General features: G+C 45.8%; 1 protein-coding gene and 1 long non-coding RNA gene across 3 annotated transcripts in view; both read right to left on the reverse strand.

The window, feature by feature from the left end:
- Window positions 1-18,303, reverse strand: part of LOC124489119 (receptor-type tyrosine-protein phosphatase beta-like) — a 32,421-nt gene extending 14,118 nt beyond the window's left edge. The window contains exons 1-10 of one of the 2 annotated variants that reach the window (XM_047051773.1): window positions 18,067-18,303; window positions 17,067-17,468; window positions 14,679-16,432; window positions 13,113-13,389; window positions 11,141-11,428; window positions 10,630-10,887; window positions 9,706-9,969; window positions 9,291-9,548; window positions 8,728-9,003; window positions 8,037-8,303 (exon numbers count right to left, since the gene is read on the reverse strand). In XM_047051773.1, coding sequence (XP_046907729.1) covers window positions 8,037-8,303; window positions 8,728-9,003; window positions 9,291-9,548; window positions 9,706-9,969; window positions 10,630-10,887; window positions 11,141-11,428; window positions 13,113-13,389; window positions 14,679-16,432; window positions 17,067-17,468; window positions 18,067-18,205 — 4,183 coding nt within the window. In that variant the 5' untranslated portion in view covers window positions 18,206-18,303. Of the gene's footprint in view, window positions 1-8,036; window positions 8,304-8,727; window positions 9,004-9,290; window positions 9,549-9,705; window positions 9,970-10,629; window positions 10,888-11,140; window positions 11,429-13,112; window positions 13,390-13,494; window positions 14,127-14,678; window positions 16,433-17,066; window positions 17,469-18,066 lie in introns of those variants that run through there. The other variant, XM_047051774.1, reaches the window with a different exon arrangement.
- A 120-nt stretch (window positions 18,304-18,423) lies between these two features.
- LOC124489121 lies at window positions 18,424-21,245 on the reverse strand. Its single transcript, XR_006958758.1, has 2 exons — window positions 21,024-21,245; window positions 18,424-19,435 (listed from the first exon to the last, which is right to left on the reverse strand). It is a non-coding gene; the product is annotated as an uncharacterized LOC124489121 (long non-coding RNA).
- Window positions 21,246-21,483: the final 238 nt, after the last annotated feature.

Raw genomic sequence — 21,483 nt, forward strand, 5'->3', positions numbered from 1 at the left:
AAGACATCGATGTCTATCGTTCTTTATATCGTTCTTCATCACAGCGGACTGCAATTCAGGTGAGTCCTTTGACATTTAAATGGTTTGCCTGTGTTAGAAACGAAATATTGATATTTCCTTAGGCAAAATTAGATAAGTAGAGCAAAAACTCAATAATGTTCATCACTTGAAATACGCCTCTTTAATCTCCAAAAAACAAGTTTTGATGCTGCGAAGCTTAAAACATGATGACTGGATGCATAATTTGACGAACATTACGTTTTCTATAACTTCAACTGGTTCAAAACCAATATTTATCCCATATTTAGACTCCCAGAGTCTTTAAATTTAGAAAAATACACCTGTAGCTAGGACAATTTTGAGAGACTTTGTCGATTTCAACTTTGTCGGGCATGTTTGGGTTTAGCAATTTAAGTATTCCTATAGGCCTACAAAGAGGGCTTGCGCAGTTTGCTCGGACAACATGAAAACTGCAATTACGTCTAAATCATTATTCCGATACAATCGACTTGACCAACTTCGTCATACTAATAATATTTAGTTAGCTAGCAAGTTTACAGTGGTACCCGCTAAACAAAAAGCAAATCTTAACGCGTTAACAACGATAACTGAGGTGGGCGGGGCTTTTGCGAAAGGTCAATTGGATCTGTTCAGGCAAGAAAAGTGCAATGAGACGTCACAATGCTTATTCGATCAAATTAAGCATCACCAACTTCGTCATACTAATAACTAGTGTTGAGTGTAAGAGTTGACAGCAGTAATCCGTACAGACAGCAGAACAACACATTTACTGTTTGAGGTGGTCTTCTGAGAAAGTGGTTAACTGAATACTATCTTCATTGCTGCCATTTGGAAAACCCCTGATAGGTTGTGTATATTTGATTGGTAGTTTCAAACGGTAAGATTTACAGGCTATAATTGCAATATTTTTATTTCTGTTTTTCCTTTTCAAAGGGGGTCAACCTGAAACCCAGAAGGAGGTCATGCCTTTTCTTTTCTGGAAACAGAAACCGCCAGTAAGCACAACGTTGATTTTGATCCAAATCTAGACAATCAATCAATCAATCAATGTATTAATATGACTGTATTTCCTATCAATGTCAGCATACTAAAGGTATATTTGTCTCATTTCATCCGCAGCTACACACATGCAAATGTGACATTCCTGGCTTCCAAAGCCACATGAGAACAGTGTCCGAGACTTTGCAGAAACTGCAGCAAGACCATGAGCTCTTGGAGTCTAAGATTCTGGGGCGAAAAGGTTTTCAGAAGGAATGGACTGAGACGGTAGCCTCTGAGCAGGCCATCAGAGCCCTGGAGGAGAAGCTGGATGACCTGGCGAGGGACCTGGGGAGACAAGTCACACAACAGGGAGACCAGACCAAGAGTCTGCTGGAGGACAAGGTGGAAGACATCTCCAAAACGATCTCACAGGAAATTAGGCGTCTGGAGAGGATGTCCAAAAAGGTAAGGACGATAAGTTTAAAGATTACTTTATGACTTGCTTGATTATTATTTTTTTTAACACTGTACTTGTTTTTATGAAAAGCTTTGGGTGTTCATGTTTTCATTGGATGGTTATTTTATTTGCATCCAATAATGTTGAGGACAATGCTAGTGGACATGCAGTAATTCATGCAGTAATAAGATCATGTACTGTGTGTGGTATTTTTTTATGCAAGCCAAAGGAAGAAATCCAGTTTTACTGTATTCTAATGTTCCCATGTATCCATCTAACAGAGTGATCAAGGGTTAGAGTTCGAGGTTTTGGAGAAGGGTGAAAGCCCCACAGCGATTCTAGGTTTGGAACAGATCAAAATAACCTCCCTGACTGCTAACAACTCTGAGGCTCCTCTGGAGCAGCAGATCAACAGACCACTGCCACCCACTCCCCTCCGTCGACGGAAGAAGTTCCTCTCTTCCCCGGGTCCTAAGTCGGCCACTCCTTGCTCCCCGAGTGGTGCATCTCTGCCTGGGTCTAGAGCATGCAACACACTGCAGTGTGACATGTCTGGCTCTCTGGCAGGCACAGATCCAGACAGACAGGAAGTCAAGTACACGGAACTTGGCTCACGAGAGGCGCAGGATCAGCAGATCAACAGACCACTGCCACCTACTCCTCACCGTTCTAAAAAGAAGGTCCTCTCGGGCCCTAAACCGGCCACTCCTCGCTCCCAGAGTCCGGCATCTCTGCTTGGGTTTAGAGCATGCACCACACTGCAGTGCGACATGTCTGACTCTGAGGCAGACACAGATCTGGGCAGGCAGGAAGTGAAGTCCACAGAACGTGGCTTACAAGAGCAGCAGATCAACAGACCACTGCCACCCACTCCCGTCTGTCTAAGGAAGAAGTTCCTCTCTTCCCCTCGCTCATCTCTGCCTGGGTTTAGAGCATGCACCACACTGCAGTTCGACATGTCTGGCTCTCTGGCAGGCTCAGCTCCAGACAGACAGGAAGTCAAGTCCACAGAACGTGGCTTACAAGAGCAGCAGATCAACAGACCACTGCCACCTACTCCGCTCCATCTAAGGAAGAAGTTCCTCTCTTCCCCGGGCCCCAAGTCGGCAACTCCTAGTTCCCCAAGTCCGGCATCTTTACCTGGGTCTAGAGCATGCAACACACTGCAGTTCGACATGTCTGGCTATGAGGCAGACACAGATCCAGACAGACAGGAAGTCAAGTACACGGAACTTGGCTCACGAGAGGCGCAGGATCAGCAGATCAACAGACCACTGCCACCTACTCCTCACCGTTCTAAAAAGAAGGTCCTCTCGGGCCCTAAACCGGCCACTCCTCGCTCCCAGAGTCCGGCATCTCTGCTTGGGTCTAGAGCATGCACCACACTGCAGTGTGACATGTCTGACTCTGAGGCAGACACAGATCCGGGCAGGCAGGAAGTGAAGTCCACAGAACGTGGCTCACAAGAGCAGCAGATCAACAGACCACTGCCACCTACTCCGCTCCATCTAAGGAAGAAGTTCCTCTCTTCCCCAGGCCCCAAGTCGGCAACTCCTTGTTCCCCAAGTCCGGCATCTCTACCTGGGTCTAGAGCATGCAACACACTGCAGTTCGACATGTCTGACTCTGAGGCATACACAGATCCGGGCAGGCAGGAAGTCAAGTACACGGAACTTGGCTCACGAGAGGCGCAGGATCAGCAGATCAACAGACCACTGCCACCTACTCCTCACCGTTCTAAAAAGAAGGTCCTCTCGGGCCCTAAACCGGCCACTCCTCGCTCCCAGAGTCCGGCATCTCTGCTTGGGTTTAGAGCATGCACCACACTGCAGGTCGACATGTCTGGCTCTCTGGCAGGCACAGCTCCAGACAGACAGGAAGTCAAGTCCACAGATTGTGGCTTGCAAGAGGAGCAGATCAACAGACCACTGCCACCCACTCCCCGCCGTCAGAGGAAGAAGATCCTCTCTTCCCCGGGCCCTAAGGCGGCAACTCCTCGCTCCCCAAGTCGTGCATCTCTGCCTGGGTCTACAGCATGCAACACACTGCAGTTCGACATGTCTGGCTCTCTGGCAGGCACAGCTCCAGACAGACAGGAAGTCAAGTCCACAGATTGTGGCTTACAAGAGGAGCAGATCAACAGACCACTGCCACCCACTCCCCGCCGTCAGAGGAAGAAGATCCTCTCTTCCCCGGGCCCTAAGTCGGCAACTCCTCGCTCCCCAAGTTGTGCATCTCTGCCTGGGTCTACAGCATGCAACACACTGCAGTGCGACATGTCTGGCTTTGAGGCAGACACAGATCCGGTCAGGCAGGAAGTCAAGTCCACAGAGCGTGACTTGCGAGAGGAGCAGGATGAGATCGGGAGGAGGTGGGAGGAAAGGCTGATGGTCTTGATGGAAGAGAGGAAGAGGAACCTGGCCGAGTTACTCAAGGTTTTGAAAAAGGAGATGGAGAGGAGGTGTGAGCAGCTGCAGATGACAACAGGACAACCCAGCTCAGATGATACACAAACACCCAGCTCAGGTGATACACAAACGAAAGAGCAGAAGGTTGTCAGTCTTACGGCTCTTCGAGAAACCACAAAGGCAAGTGAAGGGAAACTCCTAAAAACCTGTTTTCTTCGAAGGACTGTTCCGTTGAGAATCCTTCGTCTTCAAAGAGAATTTCACCAAGAGGTAAAGAAGGAAAACGAACGGCTGGCTAATTTGGAGAAGACCACGGAGGAAGCAAAGAAGGCTGATAAATCCAGACTGGACGAGAAGTTAAGGACCCTGCAGATGGAGTATGAAGAAAGGCTCACAGAGGAGAGAGAGAAAATAGAGAGCGAGAAACAAAGAGGGAAGGAACGGATAAAATGCTTGCGACACGCGACAATGGAGAAATTAAAGGAGGAGCAACTGAAAGCAGAGGAAGGAAGGAAGATGGAAAAACAGAGAAGAAAGAAAATGGAAGAAGAGAGGAAAAAAAGAGAAAAGGCGGAAAAACTGAAAATGGAGGAGGAGAAAAGGGAGGAAAAACATAGGAAAGAGGTGGAGGAAAAGGAGGGAAAACTTCGAAAGGAGCAGGCGGAAAAACTTAGGAAGGAGAATGCAGAAATTATGGAAAAATGTAGAAAGGAAGAAGAGAAAAAGGAAGCAAAACGTAAAAAGGAGGAAGAAAAGGAGGAAAAACTTAGAAAGGTGGAGGCAGTAAGGAAAGCAAAATGTCGGAAGGAGGAGGAGAAAAGAGAAGACAAACTTAGAAAGGAGGAAAAGGAGAAAAAGGAAAAGGAGGAAAAACATCAGAAGGAAGATGAGGTAAAGAAAGAAAGACTTAGGAAGGAGGAGGAGAAAACTGAAGAAAAACCGAAGGATGTGGAGAAAAAAGGACAAAAACAACTGACGGATAAGGAAAGAAAGAAAGAACAACTTAAAAAGGAGGAAGAGGAAAGAAAGAAAGAAAAACTTAAAAAGGAGGAGGAGAAAAGAGAACAAAAACAACAGAAGGAGGAGGAGAAAAAGAAAGAAAAACTTACGAAGGAGGAGGAGAAAAAGAAAGAAAAACTGATGACGGATGAGGAGAAAAAAGACCTAAAACGACAGAAGGAGGAGGAGAAAAAGAAAGACAAACTTAAAAAGGAGGAGGAGAAAAGAGAACAAAAACGACAGAAGGAGGAGGAGGATAAGAAAGAAAAACTTAAAAAGGAGGAGGAGAAAAGAGAACAAAAACGACAGAAGGAGGAGGAGGATAAGAAAGAAAAACTTAGGAAGGAGGAGGAGAAAAAGAAAGACAAACTTAAAAAGGAGGAGGAGAAAAGAGAACAAAAACGACAGAAGGAGGAGGAGGATAAGAAAGAAAAACTTAGAAAGAAGGAGGAGAAAGCTGATAAAAGATTTAAGAAAGACGAGGAGAAATGGGAAGAGATCCTTCGTAAGGAGAAAGAGGATAAAATCAGGAAAATCATACAGAGGAACAAGGCGGAGGAAAAGGCCGAAAAAAACAGGAAGGAGAGAGAGTTTATGAAACAAATAAAGATGGATGTGGAAAACAGAAGGATAGCAATGTTGCTGAGGGAGGAAGAGAGAAGGAGAGGAATGCAGAGGAAGATGGATGAGGAAAATGAAGAATGCCGGAGAAAGAAAGAGGAGAAAGAGATTGAAAAATGGTTGAAGATGAAAATGGAAGGAAAACATAGGACAGACAGAAAGGAAGAAAAACTGATGGATGAAAAAGATGTTGAAAAACGTAGAAAAGAGGAGGAGGAGAAAAGAGAATTGAGGAAAAAGGAGGCAGAGCAAAGAGATAATGAAGCAAGAAGACAGTACTGGGAGAAGGAAAGAAAAAAGAGAGAGAGAGAGGAACAAATAGAGAAAGAATATGAGAAAAAACAAGCAAAAGAAATAGCGAAGAAGCTGGAAAAGGAAAGACTACAAAAAGAGAGAGATGAAAAAATTAAGAACGAACAAGAGAAAAAGCGAGCGAAAGTAGAGGCGAGGAACCTGGAGAAGCGAAGGAAACAGGAAGAGTGGGAGGATGGATGGGAGGAAGAACAAGCGGAGAGGAGGAGGCTAGAAAAACGGAAGTCTTGGTTTACTTTGTTAGTTTCAAGAAATACAGTCACCCCGATGTAAAGGTGCAAAAGAATAACAAAAAGGTGGAAAAAGAATGATACGGAGGAACAAGGCGGAGGAAAATTACATAAAAACAGAGGAAGGAGGAAGTTATTGAAATAAATAAAGATGAATGTGGAAGAGAGGATAGACATTTTTATGAAGGAGGATGAGAGGAGGAGAGAAATAGGGAAGATAGGGGAGATAAAGGAAGAAAAACTGAGCGAGAGGAAAAGAGAGAAATTGAGGAAAAACAGAAGGATGAGTTTTTTCTAAAACACAAACAGAGGAAGGAGGAGAAAAGCACAACTCAGGAAAGAGGAGGCAGAAAATGGAGAAAAAAACAACAAAAAACACCTGTAGAAGGAAGGAAAAGTGAGGAGAAATGAAAGACAGAACAAGAGAAAAAATGTTGAGAAAGAAAGACAGAAGCTCATTGTTAAAGAAATAAGGATGAGCAAAGAAAGAGATGGTTTACAATTTCATTAAGAAAGTTAACCCTAATGTAAAGATGCAAAATCAATCCAAGTGAAAAGAAAGAAAGAAAGAGGAAAAAAAAAGATGAGAGGGTTCAAGAGAACCACCAGCAATCAGAAGACAGAAAAAGGGATCTGGATAAAAATATAACCAAGGAGGAGAGGCGAGGAAGGGAGCAGAAGATGGAGAAACCTAACCAAGGAGGAGAGGCGAGGAAGGGAGCAGAAGATGGAGAAACCTGAACATGAAGAGACAGCATCTGATGCAGAATGGGAGGAGCCACTGGAGCGGTGAGCCAATGAGAACAGAAGATTTCAGGTAAGACTCGTCCAAAGCCATGTGCCACTTTGTACACAAACTGGACTAAATCCACTAAGTAGTAGGCTACCATTCTCAAGAATAGCTAGCGCCACCTAGTGGTAGATTACCATGTCCTCATATATAGCTAGTGCCCCCTACTGGTATGTGTGGTATACTAGTATAGAAGTTCACCTCGAGAAGAAAGCAAACTACTTTTCAGGCCATCACTGTAAACAAGAATTTGTTTTTAATGATCTTGCCTGGGTAAATAATGGTTAAATAAAAATACAATAAAAACGTGGATGTTTTTTCCTCCAGTGATGAGGTCAGATGACCACCGCCTTCTGGCTGTAGTGATTGGACTAGTGAAAGAACAGAATGCAGCAAAGGAAAAGGCACCAAAAGACTGAAACCTATACTTCAGAAAATGAAATGAATGAATGACATGAAATGAATGACATGAAATGAATGACATTAAATGAATGAATGACATTAAATGAATGAATGACATGAAATGAAACGAATGAAATGTAGGAGCTCATCTACAAAAGATGGGTCATCTACAACAACTGAAGTTGCAGAGACGATTAAATAAAGAATTATTTCACACAAAAAGAATGTGTAATTAGGGTTCTTATGTTATGTTTGTACTCACAAAACCTAAGAAATGTATTGAACGGGTAAAAGGTTCACTGTTAAATGTATTAGGACATTAGCCTTATAGTATTTCCTAAAGGTAATCGATGTTCGTGAGAAACTCTAGATGTTTCCTGTGAGCTAACGGTCCTGCATATGAGCTGGACACACACAGGGTCAGCATCCTCTTCCTCACCGGCCGGAAGAGCCGGCTCTTTGAAAGAAAGGAAAGAAAGAAAGGCATCGACATGTCGGATGTAGTCCTGAATTCCTGTACATTCCAGACTAATTCCAGAGTCCTGCACAGTATCCTGGCTGTCTCAAATACAGACCTGTCGACGTTGTATCACTCAACAGTGTTATGGGAACCAACCATTTATTTCGATCAACATAACAATACATACAAAGTACCATGTTCATGTGTACCTTCTGACCCATCATCACCCAAACATCACAAAACGATAAATTACACCCCAAAACCAGCACAGACAAAATAATTAAATATACAGCACACACATACAAGTAAATAATACTTGGTGAACAAATAAACAGAAATAGGTGAACCTCCCTACCTGTGCGTCCCTCTGCCACGCTCTGCCTTGAGGCCAGTCCGCCCCTAACGGTGGTCACCACCACCCTGTAGAGGGCGCCAGGCTTCAAGCCCCCGAAGCTGTAAGAGCTGGTGAGGCCTGCTGCGCTCTCGTTCTTGATCACGCTGCTGTCCAGGACCAGCAGGATGCGGTAGGAGTCCAGCTCTCCTGCAGCGTGCTGCCACTGGGCTTGCAGCCTGTCTGTGCTGCCCCCGTTACTCACCTGCAGCTGGGCCACCTGGGCGGGAGCTGGGGGAGGGGAGAGGAGAGGAGGGGGGGGGGGCGGAGGAGAGGGGGGGAGAGGAGGGGAGGGGGGGAGAGGAGGAGAGGGGAGAGGACGGAGGAGAGGGGAGAGGGGAGGGGGCGGAAGAGAGGGGAGAGGAGGAGAGGGGAGGGGGCGGAGTAGAGGGGAGGGGGCGGAGGAGGGGGGGGGGGGTGGAGGAGACGAGAGAGGGGAGAGGAGGAGAAGGGAGGGGGGGCTCTGAGATGTGTTGTCGGTAAAACCCAGGGGAGACATCCCGTATAACGGCCTTCCAGCAGTAGCTGCCTTCGAAACACGGAAGCCCATCGTGTCAGATGATACCCAACTGTACCCATCCCTCAGCACATATTAAACAGGGCCCAGCAGCAGATATCAGTTGGAATTTCCCGCCCTCAGAAACCGACGACTCACTGGTATGTCCCGTCACGGCTGTAGAAACGCTCAGGTTGCCGCTCCTGGTCGTCACGGTGATCTCATAGCGCCGGCCAGGTGTGAGGACGTTAAACGTGCACTCCCTGGCATCCCAGGCGAGCATTCTGGTCTGGGTGTTAGCTCCACCCGGGCCGGCGGCCCTGGGCCTCAGTAGCACAGTGTACCCGTCCCACTCCCCCACTGGGCGACTCCATAACACACTCAGGGACGTCTCATCACTGTGACGGACCATCAGCTGCTGGACGGGCCTGGGAGCTGGGATGGAGGGGGGGGGGGGGGGGGGGGGGGGGGGGGGGGGGGGGAGAGGAGGGAAGAGAGAGAAGGAAAGGGAGACACAGAGGGGGGGCGAGAGATGGAGAGAGTTACACAGAGAGAGAGAGAGACAGGAGGTACAGTTTGCATTGAAAAAGACATGATAAAACGCAGACAAGCTAAATAATTTTTTTAATGACAGCGGGGCTAGACTATCCCACTTGAACATTCGCCCATCATAGACGACTTTCCCGTTCAAAACTGAAAAGGAGGGCTGCAGTTCCACTCACGCAGCCTGGCCTGGCAGAGTGCGGCGTGGCCCAGCAGGCCGCTCAGCGAGCTGACCTCCACCCGGTAGGTCCTGCCCGGGACTAGTCCCGAGAACTGCTGGGTGGGCCTGCCAACGGTCCTGTTCACCAGGGCCAGAGAGCCGTTCCACAGCACCACGCTGTACTTCTCCCATTGGCCTCTAGGGGGCGACCACGTGGCCTTTAGGGTTTTGCCGTCGCTGAGAGCCACGAGAGAGAGGGAGGTCACTCGATCCGGCACTGGAACATCAGGAAAATCACAAACTCAACTATTACAGAGAAAACGCTTGTTTCATTCTGCAGATACAATTATCTTACACGTACAGAGGGGAATTTGACCAAAATGTGTCTACAAATATTATCAACATTTCCAATAATCATGACAATGACTACCTACCTGTTCTTCCCTTGACCTTGGCCTCTTTAGTGTGCTCTCTCATCTTTGACCTCACAGACACCTGATAGGCTGTGCCAGGGGTCAGACCCTGGAACAAAACCTCAGTGACGTTGGCCGCCAGCCGCCGCTCCTGATTGGTCGCTGACCCGGAGGACAGAGTCACCAGGTAGGAGTCCACGCCGCCTTCCCCTCTGACCCAGGAAGCTCTCAGCGTGTCCAGGCTGCCGTTGTTGTCCAATCGCAGGTCAGAAACAGCTGCAGGAACTGGGGAGACGATATGATTGGTTGAGAGGATATGTGGCGTAACGCTCCCTCTGATGGCTGTGCTTATGTCATAATAAGTTGTGTTGTCACTTAATGTTGTGGTGTTGTAAGTAGTAGATTGTTTTTATAAATGTTTCGTTTTTGTTAATGTCATTGTGTTGTGTGTTAATGTTGTTGTTTTTAACTTTTGTTTGCTTCACTAATATTGTTGTGTTGTGCACGGGTTGGCCACCGTACATACACACAGACATAGTCATACGCACACACACAGCCATACACACACACAGCCATACACACACAGAGCCATACACACACACAGCTATACACACACAGCCATACACACACACAGCCATACACACACAGCTATACACACACACACACAGATCAGCCAGCTGCAGACTCAGGATGGGTGGAGCAGAAAAAGGCCCGAAATATCCTGGAAACAATAGCATACTGCTGTGTGTGTTTGTGTGTGTGTGTGTGTGTGTGTGGGGGGGGGGGGGGGTAGGGTTAGGGCTTGAACATCACCCACCCTTAAACACCAATACCTACACATTTATCCTTTTATACTTTGCGAGATTGGATGATTCCAAGTTAGTGTAAAAGGCTGAGGAATGTACAGATAGACATCCCTGTTAAAGAAGGGAGAAGGGCAGGTACCTGTGACAGCACGTTGGGAGACAGAACTCTGCAGACCAACTGCCTCTGTCACCACGGTAACTTCGTACAGGGTTCCAGGCAGCAGGTCGCTGAGGGTGTAGGACGAGATGCTGGTCTCCACGGTGACATTCCTGACCAGGATCCCCTGCTCCCGCAGCAGGACCCTGAAAAGGTCCTTCCTCCCTGGGCCAGCCGTCCAGGAAACACTGAGGCTTCTGGAGAAGGCTGAGAGATGGAGGCCGCTGACCGGAGAGGGAGCTGGAAGGGACAGAAATGGTCACACATTGTACAGACAATACAACACGCATATTGTTGATCAATGTGTAAAGGCACCTGTACTTTAAACAATGTAACAACACTATTATCTGCACACACGTCTGACCTGCATCCTGAGTTACAGTAAAACTCACAACCTAAACATGGTGGGTTTTCCCATATCCTGTTTCTGTCCTGTCTTTGACGGCTGTAAACTGTAAACAAGATGACCTCTCACAGAGTAAAACATGCCCACCTATTGCTGCAGTGGCCCATACAGGTGGGGCTGTCTTATTCCCAGCCACAGCCACCAGGGTGAGGGCGTACAGGCTGCCGGGGCTGAGGGAGGTGAAGCCTGACTGGGGAGCAGCATTGCCCATAACCCTGGTGCTGTGGATGTCCCCGCTGCTGCTGTCCCTCAGGGAGAGGTCGTACCAGTCCACCTGACCCCGGGAGCGGGGCCAGGACACACGCACCCCTGGGGCCCCGGGCTGGCTCTGGGACTGGACCTGCTCCACCACCAGCCTGACTGGACCCACTGGGTCTGGGGGAGGGAGGGATACAGAGAGAGAGAGAGAGACAGAAAACACCCAGCTTAGATGCAACATTAACCAACTGTGATGTTTAATTGGTGCAGTTGTGATAAGCATTCTTGAAACTCAAGTTGGAAAGTGAATCAAACACCTGTATCTTATAGGAATATGTACATCAGGAAGAAACAGGTTAGTATTTTACACAACGGGTCAATAAATACAGAGAGTCTTTGGATTCCGTCTCTGTGCTCATGCAGAAGGCCAGTGGTGGCAGAGATTGAAGGGGGCGATAAGATTGTTTTGTTTTCTTAAAAGAATGTTGACATTTTCATGCATGAATCTCAAGTTTGCGAGCCTGGAGAGGAAACAACAGAAACAAAGGCACCTAGGAGCAGACCTGGGCGGTGCAACCCTACAACTCAATGTTGAACTTTGACCCTCTCCTACTAATGGCTTCAACTTCTTCCGAATTGCTGAGTTTCAACTCAGCACAACCTTGAGGGTAATGTCAACTCCTGAACATTCAAGGGAGGGCCACCGAAAAGGCAACAGTACCCTACTGCATATGATCTTAGAAATGTATTGAACAAAAGATAAACAATGTGCACACGGTTTCCTGTTGAGATCTCCAGGAAATTCTGAGGCCCACTTTCTAAGACAAAAAACAAATCTTCGGGCACTTGGAATGCTCAGGTTCTTGAGAGCACTCTTTATCTAATCTATCTGTGGCGCGAAAACAAAAAGCGTTGGAGGCCTCCTGTATCCGCTACGGAGAAACAATGCATGACGGAAAGTATCTCAGGGGAGCTAGGCCATCAGGCTGGAAACACACACTTGAGACGAGAACGCGAGGGCATTGTCCTCCGCTTCCATCCTCGCGTGATTAGAACCGCGCCGGGACTCAGATCAGCTGCCAAAGAGGTCAAGACTGTTTCTTGGCAGGACAGGACTCGAGGCCTTGACAATGTACCGAGTACTGTTTGTTAAAAATGGTGGAAGGACAACAGTTTAGCTGGCACATAATATCAGATTATCACTTTGGTGTAACGTGGGTTACGTTAAAAGTAGACAGGGGTGGGGATTACCGCTATCGATCTTCTCCCCAAACATCCACCGTTAAAGCGGTGAGTAAGTCTCACAAATTCAAGTATGCTGTCTGCAGTCCAAAACAAACTCTGCTTTATTATGAGGGGTAATTTACTTTCATATTAATGATTAAGGTTGGTTCATTGAGGATAGGTTGAAAATTAGTTTATCAAAACAAAAGACTTGGAGCAAACTACTCAATTTCCAGTAGAGTTATCATAATGTTCTCTGCAATATGCAGCAGACGTGCCATTTCAATGAGCTGCATTCATTACCGAATGTGCTCAACAACAGTTCACAGAGATATCTCCCTCCAAACTCGAGCTAAACAACTTGGAAGCCATGCTAAAGTATCTCCACATAAATGTAGGCCTACACAATAAATTAAACCATTTTTAAACAAGCATCATAAGTTCCTGAGGAACATCTGAGTTATATTTCGAATTGTTTTAATATTCAAATCGTAAATCTATTACGGGCTTAAATTCCGTTTTCTTAATTTGATTTTTTTTATAGGCCAATCACATTGAAAACCCGTGAAACTAAAACAACATAAACCGTGAAAAATAAACAATTGTGTTCAAAGTTAAATTGCAGATTAGAGTTTACCTGTGCGCACTGAAACGAACGCGCTCTCTCCGTCAGTCTTGGATATCACTCCAAAATGATGTAACGCCCCAGGCTGGAGGTCCCTGATCTCACAGATGTAAGCGTTACTGTGTTCTTGATACTGATCGCAGTCCGTTATTTCTGTGCGGTTATCCTCTGAAAACACCGTGAAGATGCATGCATCTCCAGCTGTAGATAGTTTGATCATAATATAATCCGTGTCTGTGCTGGTCTCTGTCAGGTTAACTGAACACTTCCTTACTGCTGTAGTTTCAACCTGAAGAAAAAACAAGTAACAAAAAAGCTACAGGTTAGCAAGGAATTTGGTTTTATATTCAAGAAAAGGGTTAACAATCTCGGTAATTAGGCTAGGCCTACTCACCGTGACATAGCTCCATAATATTAAACAAAGCATCAGTTTACGAATTGCATATCTCATTGCGGTCGCTGGTTTAAATCCGTCCGTTTAATAAATAAAACAAAAAATATTAAATATATTCCAACGTCGTATGTCATAATCAGTCTCTTGAACTGCAATTTATACTATGAGTAGGCTATCAGATCATGCCCGTAACCCCCGCTATGAACAAAGCCCTGCATTTCATTCTCTGTCAAATTGCGGAGAACTGTCGCAGGAACACCTCCGCCTCCCAGCTACAACCAGCCCGTACCAGCACCTGATTCAGGTGAGGTAGATGGCAAATACGCTTACATGATAATACGCATTGTGATCAATAACTGGTATCCATAATATCCATTACCAGGGACGCAGATGTCACAATTTCAGTAAAGGTTTAATATGCGCTTCTCAGTTTAGATCAAATACACAAAGAGGTCTTGAAACTTTCCCTAGAGTGAGACAGTAGCACCTAGTCTCTCTGCTCCCCCAGACACCCCACCCTCTTTTCCTTCCTGCCTGCCTCGGACTTTCTCTGAAGACCAAAGCCAGAAGGGGGTTGCAGCTAGGGATGCAGCGATTAACCAATTTTACAATTAACCGCAATATAATTCGTCTTGGTTATGTAACCGTAAAGGAACAGTTACACTCAGTGTTTCTGTTCTCACTTTCAAAAAAAGGAGATTATGGTAGGCTACATTATTTTGCTATGAAAAACGGTTGCACAGTGAGGAAAATTAAACAAACATTGCCAGTTTTCAAACAGTTCTGGAGAAATCAGTTCCCTTTCAGTGCGCTTGCACAAAACCATGACGTTTTCTCCTGTTGTTGCTAGCATGACCTGATAGTATGTAGTTTATCATCGCCAACTTTCATAAGGTATTGCATGAGGTAAATTATGTGTTATTTGTTAGTTAAAGTTGGGGTTAGCTACCGGAAGTTGTTGACCTGGCTTACTCAACATGCGCTAGCCGGCTGCTTGAATTGCTTTTGTGATACTTTGATGACATACGTCACAGATCTCAGTTACGCACTAGGATTTACTACTGAGAAGCACGCCTAGAAAAGTAGTTCAATTCATTAATTTACTAATAATAGATTACTATGACGTAAACCACCAGTAATTGTCACCATGTAAAGAAGCCTTGATCATGGTAGACTGCACTTACCAGGGGTGTGGTCGTCAGTTCAGTTGTTGTAGGTGGCAAAGTAGTTGTTGTGGGCAGAGTTGTGGTTGTTGTAGGTGAAGCCGTGGTTGTGGTGGGTGAAGCCGTGGTTGTGGTGGGTGAAGCCGTGGTTGTAGTGGGTGAAGCCGTGGTTGTGGTGGGTGAAGCAGTGGTTGTAGTGGGTGAAGCCGTGGTTGTGGTGGGTGAAGCAGTGGTTGTAGTGGGTGAAGCAGTGGTTGAAGTGGGTGAAGCTGTGGTTGTAGTGGGTGAAGCAGTGGTTGTAGTGGGTGAAGCTGTGGTTGTAGTGGGTGAAGCAGTGGTTGTAGTGGGTGAAGCAGTGATTGTAGTGGGTGAAGCAGTGGTTGTAGTGGGTGAAGCCGTGGTTGTGGTGGGTGAAGCAGTGGTTGTAGTGGGTGAAGCAGTGATTGTAGTGGGTGAAGCAGTAGTTGTAGTGGGTGAAGCTGTGGTTGATGTGGGTAGAGTTGTGGTTGTTGGGTTGGCTGTGGTAGTTGGGGCTCGTGTCGTTGTAGATGTGGTTTGAGCATTTGGGGTTGTGGGTGGAGTTAAAGTGATGGTAGATTGCGGTTTGGAAGTTTGTGAGATTGTGCTGGCTGCGTCTGGGGCTGTAGAGGATGTTCTAACTGTGTGTTTAACTGTATGTGTCAAAGTTGAAGCTGCAGAAGGAACGGAGGGAGAGGCAGTAGGAGAGGCAGTAGGAGAGGCAGTAGGAGAGGGCAGCAGGGCTGTAGCTGAAGGGGGAACTATGGTGGTTCTGGCCAGGGTTATGCCAGACGTAGTGGCAGAGTCAGAGGTCACATAGGAAACAGTGGCTGGACGAGAGGGAGAGACTGTAGCCGTGACATCTATTGGTAAAGTTAAAGATGCCGTTGCAGATGCATCTGCTGAGTCAATCTTGGTTTTGGGCCCTGAAGAGACTGCAGAGGTAGTGTTGGTGTCAGAGGAAATGTTGGTGTCAGAGGAAGTGTTGGTGTCAGAGGAAGTATTGGTGTCAGAGGAAGTGTTGGTGTCAGAGGAAATGTTGGTGTCAGAGGAAGTGTGGGTGTCAGAGGAAGTGTTGGTGTCAGAGGAAGTGTTGGTGTCAGAGGAAATGTTGGTGTCAGAGGAAGTGTGGGTGTCAGAGGAAGTGTTGGTGTCAGAGGAAGTGTTGGTTACAGAGGAAATTTTGGTGTCAGAGGAAGTGTTGGTGTCAGAGGAAGTGTTGGTGTCAGAGGAACTGTTAGTTACAGAGGAAGTGTTGGTGTCAGAGGAAGTGTTGGTGTCAGAGGAACTGTTAGTTACAGAGGAAGTGTTGGTGTCAGAGGAAGTGTTGGTGTCAGAGGAAGTGTTGGTGTCAGAGGAAGTGTTGGGCCTTGAAGAAGAGCCTGCGGTGTCAGTGCTTGCTGCTGTGGACAGCTGTTTATCTATTTCAGGCCCAGTAGTGGTGGGCCGGTGTGCCGGCAGCGTCCTGTCTTCCCAGGCGTGCGTGGTGATGGCACCTGCTGATTGGTCCAAGTTGCCGTCCGTCGTGGACGAAGTGTTGCTAATGCCCGACCCGTCGGTGAAGCCACTCCAGGTTTCAGGATGGAGCCCTTCAGTCGCAGTCCTTTTCGTGCGGGTCAGGATAATGTTGTTTGTCCCGGTTGCGGCTTTATTGACAGACGGGCCAAGGGTTCTGGGTGTTGAGGTGGGTCCAGTCCTCTGCCTCCTTGTGCTGCAAGGCTGGGTGCTCAGGACTGTTACTGGTGGTGTGGTTCGACCTGGATAAATGGAGAATAATTTACTTGAAATGTCGCGCAGCCTAACGATTGATCGAATACAAACATAACCATGATATTCTCTTGAAAAATCTATACCAAGCAATAAGCAATAGAGCCATAACAAGATCAACAACAAATAATTTCTACAATCGTACTGTTAAATCTTTGGGAGAATAGTATTGTTCCGTCGTTGTGACACCCCAAACCTAAATAGACTACTAGAATAGCCTGTATATGACGGTAACATCTTATTATTGGCTACCAAGGTTTGTATTGTATTAAAGTTAATTGGAAGTCATTGGGGAAAATAGTGCCAAGCCCCATTGAGGTGTGACAGTTCTTCAACAACAACAAAAATATATATAAACACTTTCAGGTCCATCTAAATCAGAATCTGCAAATGTTCCTTGAACAGTCAGCTTTGACCGGATGGACACTGCTGACGTTCTTCCTGAGTGAGTGACTTGATAGAACGCTCCCACAACAATGTGAAGGAAAGTCCGTATCTGGAGTGTCATCCGCTTTCCTCAAGTACATACTGTTCATTGGCATAACAGGACTAGACTTCAAGTTTATAGGCTTCCTGCAAACGTAGCCTAGGGTGATTTTGAAAAAAGCGAACCAAGAAACCCACCTTTTATCGAACACAAATCAGTAATTTGCTCCCTCCCTCCTGTATCGACTTCATACTTTGTCCAATTCGAATATCTGGAGTCTGGTCGAATCACAACACGTATACCTTGTTTCTTTAGATACATTTGTTTTTCGGCTAATCCAACAGTTCCCTTCTCGTCGTAGCATTTCCAAGCAGGTGCGTCGTCGCAGTCACTGAGAGCGGCCAGGCGCGTGTGCATAGGTATCGTGCTGCTTGGATTGGCCCACAGACACTTGGAGGACTGAACGTGCCACAACCTCATGTCCTTTGTCCATTCCCACTGTTGTACCAAGTTAGAACAGTTGCATTTACCAAGAACAATTGTCGTTTTGTGTGTTGTCAGACACAGTTTCTTAGGCATCTGCATAATAAGGAATCCAGCTGTAACACAAACGAGCTTAATTAGGAGGTGAATTGAGAACATGATCATTATGCTATCTAGACCATCGTTTCAAATGGTCTACTTTATTTACTGTACACAGTAAGCTATATCAATAATACCATAAATTAAACACTAAGGTATGAAGGCTAGCCTGAGTTTAAATTTGGAATTGGGCTCTTAATTCGATTACATTTTTACTCCAAAGTAACTTAGCCTAACAGGGGTACTTCATACTGGTCTTTCAAAGATATTTCTTCGTTCAGATGTGAAATTATATGCCAACAACCGCAACAACAAAAAAATATAGTGCTACAATAAAGCTGCCTAATCTCGTGTTTTAGCCTAGTTATCGTAAAACACACCGGCCTAAACCGGTCGATAACATATTAGCGTGGACTACTATTAGTATAATCAACCTTTCATAACGTTCCATAATATTTTGATTACAAAAAAATTATTTGCTTGACCCTTCACGAGCCCACAGATAAGGATGGACGCGTCAGTTTCCGTTGTTGATGATCTTCACCAGTTTATCATACGTTTAAAACCTTCAAGGTTAGCAAAGCAATGCCTTAAAAAAATGTATATGGAACTTACTCGTGGACGAGAATCGCAGGAACATAAATAGTACGATGAACAAATAATCCATATTTTGTTTGACAGTTTCTTGCTGCCGACAGGTTCTGATGAGCAGAGTTGAGGCGTAGGGGATGTGCGCCTTCTGGGAGGAAAGCATGCAGTGACCAGAGCTTCCTTCTATTCAATTGTTTTTGAGGTTTCATAGTGGAGTAGACCCCTTAGTGGCACTCATACACATGGAACTACTCCTCTTTCGGAAATACCAAAGTATCACAGATGTTCAAGAGTTCAAAATGACCAAGCAGACGCATTGAGACAACAAGTCCTTGCGGGAAGACTTGAGTTTGTCTCTGTTCACACAGAAATGACAAAAGGTTTTGTTTGACAATGAACAATGCAAACCGTTTATTAAAAAGAAAAAGTGTATCAAATATTTTAATTTCTTTCCACCATAAATACATTTAGCATTCTAAAATACAGTACACAGACATTAAGTATGTGTTAAGGTGTCCTTTATCACATTTTCAAATCCTTTTAATATCTATTAAAATATTACTGTAGAAAATAAACTCTTTAGATTTGTCCATGCACCCTACAGTATCAGTCAGTCTTTTATGGTCTTGTCTATTGTCTCAATGTCACAAACAACTGCAATTTTGGAAAACTAATGACATTACATACTGTGTTCAAATGAAGTGATACCATGAAGTTGAAATGTGATAATCAGCCTTTCAAACACTCAAATGGGATTCAAACTAAATATAAAAATGTTTAACGTTAAAATATTAACACGTTGTTTTGAAATAAGGTTCCAATAAACAAATATGTTTTAATCACTTTAGTTTTAAGATTATGATAGTTATATTGGAATAGAGAATAATGTCTATCTAAATATTGAAAGTTTCAGTTCTGAGGATTTATGTGATAATGTCTTCATAGTGGTACTAGTGAAAGTGTAAAATCACGATCTTATCTGATAGAAAGATAACAAACTGTTGATAACAAACTGTTGATAACAAACTGTTGATAACAAACTCACTCCGTCCTTGTGTTGCCCTGCAGAGCCACCATCTAGAAGACTCTGTGTTTGACCTGCAGAGCCACCATCTAGAAGACTCTGTGTTTGACCTGCAGAGCCACCATCTAGAAGACTCTGTGTTTGACCTGCAGAGCCACCATCTAGAAGACTCTGTGTTTGACCTGCAGAGCCACCATCTAGAAGACTCTGTGTTTGACCTGCAGAGCCACCATCTAGAAGACTCTGTGTTTGACCTGCAGAGCCACCATCTAGAAGACTCTGTGTTTGACCTGCAGAGCCACCATCTAGAAGACTCTGTGTTTGACCTGCAGAGCCACCATCTAGAAGACTCTGTGTTTGACCTCAGACCTGCACACAAACACAATCATACAACAAACATTTAGTGAAGACAAATATTCCCCCACATAGGCGAGCCTTCAGCATATGCTGGAAAACAACATTTTAAATGTTCGCATTCGTTAGAATAACGAATAAAATAAAGTTACTAAAAAGAATCCTGTTGGCCTGGAGTAGAATTTTTGTTGGTTGATAGAGCTAAACATTTACTTATTGTACTTTGAAAAAGTGTTCATTTTTCCACATGGATACACATTGTGTTTGTATTGGTACAGTTGTACTAAAATAATATAGAGGACTTTTCCCTGTGGGTAATAACAGATTCAGCCACTGTTTTTGGACAATTTAAACAGATCAAGTGACATGATTTTGATGAAGACTGACTTTTAACAGGCCACTTCTAAACAGGCTTTGGGTTCCAGCATGACAAGGCTGACGAGGACAAGCCCCGACATGAAAACATCAAGAGTGGACCTATAGTTCTCTGAAGTTACTGTCATTCCTAATCGTGACCACAGTACCAGCCGAGACTCCTCGCGATCCAGCAGGATCAGCTGAGAACAGGACTGGTTCAGACGGGTTCTAAACTGGAAGTCCAGCGACACTTCAGGAACAGTCTTCTGCTGGCTCAGCTGAGCAAAGAGCCTTCCCTACCCAGAGTCCTAATCTCCAGACATGAGTTCTCTGTGGGACAGGGGCCCAAAACCAAACTAACCCCCCTGCTCTCTCCTTTCCTTTCCCTTCCTCACCCCCTGCCCCCCCGCCTCCCCCCCCCCCCCCCTTCCCTGACATCCTGTTCTAGTCGTGGGGAGGGAGGGAGACAGGACATCTCCTCCACCCTTCCACATCCTCCCTCCAGCAAACCTCCTCTCACCATACCTTCACCCCTCACACAACCACAAACACAAACCCTCTCACACTGCTCCCAACCTCTCACTCTCCTCTCACCCACACACACAGTCCTGACCTGCTCACCCTACCTGCTAGACCATGCCAAGAAAACAATGTACTTTTTCATAAAAAGAGTATACAATATTAAGTATAAGTATTTGTCTCTATTTGGGTTCCAGAGGTCCACTTAAGAATATAAAAGGACACACACATGTCCTGTATCTGAAATAGCGTAGAGAAAATAACTATTAACCAGCATCAAACGCCAGCACTATGATGTCATCACTGTGGCTGATCTTACAGGGTTTACACAGAACAAAGACTGTTGATGCCAACAGGTATCAGATTAGACAGTACTTTATCCATCCCAGACAGGGAAATTCAGAATGTATATCTGTCCGTCTGCCTGTCTATTCATCTGCCTGCTTGTTTTTTTTGTTGTCTGATATTCTGGCATTCTCTCTCCTCTCCCTTCCCTTTCCTGTCTGTCCTGGTCTGGTGGGCTACTTGCCAACAGCATCTCCGTCATCGTTGAATCCACTTCTCATCACAACCTTGACTTTAGTCGTAACCTTGACTTTAGTCGTAACTTTGACTCGGTCAGTTTAGTTTCCAACTGTTCACTCAATCACACCAGGCTCTGGTTATCCATGTGAGAAGATAGTAGTTTGTATCGTTTGTCTGATATAGATAAACCAGCATGACCAACCTGCTCTGTCAGGGTGTGGCTTGTCATGGTCCTCTCTGGCAGGCTGCTGAGAGGAATCCTCTCAACGTCCAGGGTGCCGTCACAGACAAAACAACAAAAGTCAACACTTTAAATCCACCTTAGTCTACCCGCTTACCCAAATCAAATCTTGCAAATTACAGAGTGCTGAGACTTGTTTCACACAGGAGATGGTGTTATGGTTTACAGAGAGATCCTGGTTAACATGCTCCCACCCTCCAGGCCCCCACCCTCCAGGCTCCCACCCTCCAGGCTCCCTCCCTCCAGGCTCCCACCCTCCAGGCTCCCACCCTCCAGGCTCCCTCCCTCCAGGCTCCCTCCCTCCAGACACCCACCCTCCAGACCCCCACCCTCCAGGCCCCCTCCCTCCAGACCCCCTCCCTCCAGACCCCCACCCTCCAGGCTCCCTCCCTCCAGGCTCCCTCCCTCCAGGCCCCCTCCC

The sequence above is a fragment of the Hypomesus transpacificus genome, unplaced genomic scaffold (genome assembly GCF_021917145.1).
Source record: "Hypomesus transpacificus isolate Combined female unplaced genomic scaffold, fHypTra1 scaffold_176, whole genome shotgun sequence".
Classification (NCBI taxonomy): domain Eukaryota; kingdom Metazoa; phylum Chordata; class Actinopteri; order Osmeriformes; family Osmeridae; genus Hypomesus; species Hypomesus transpacificus.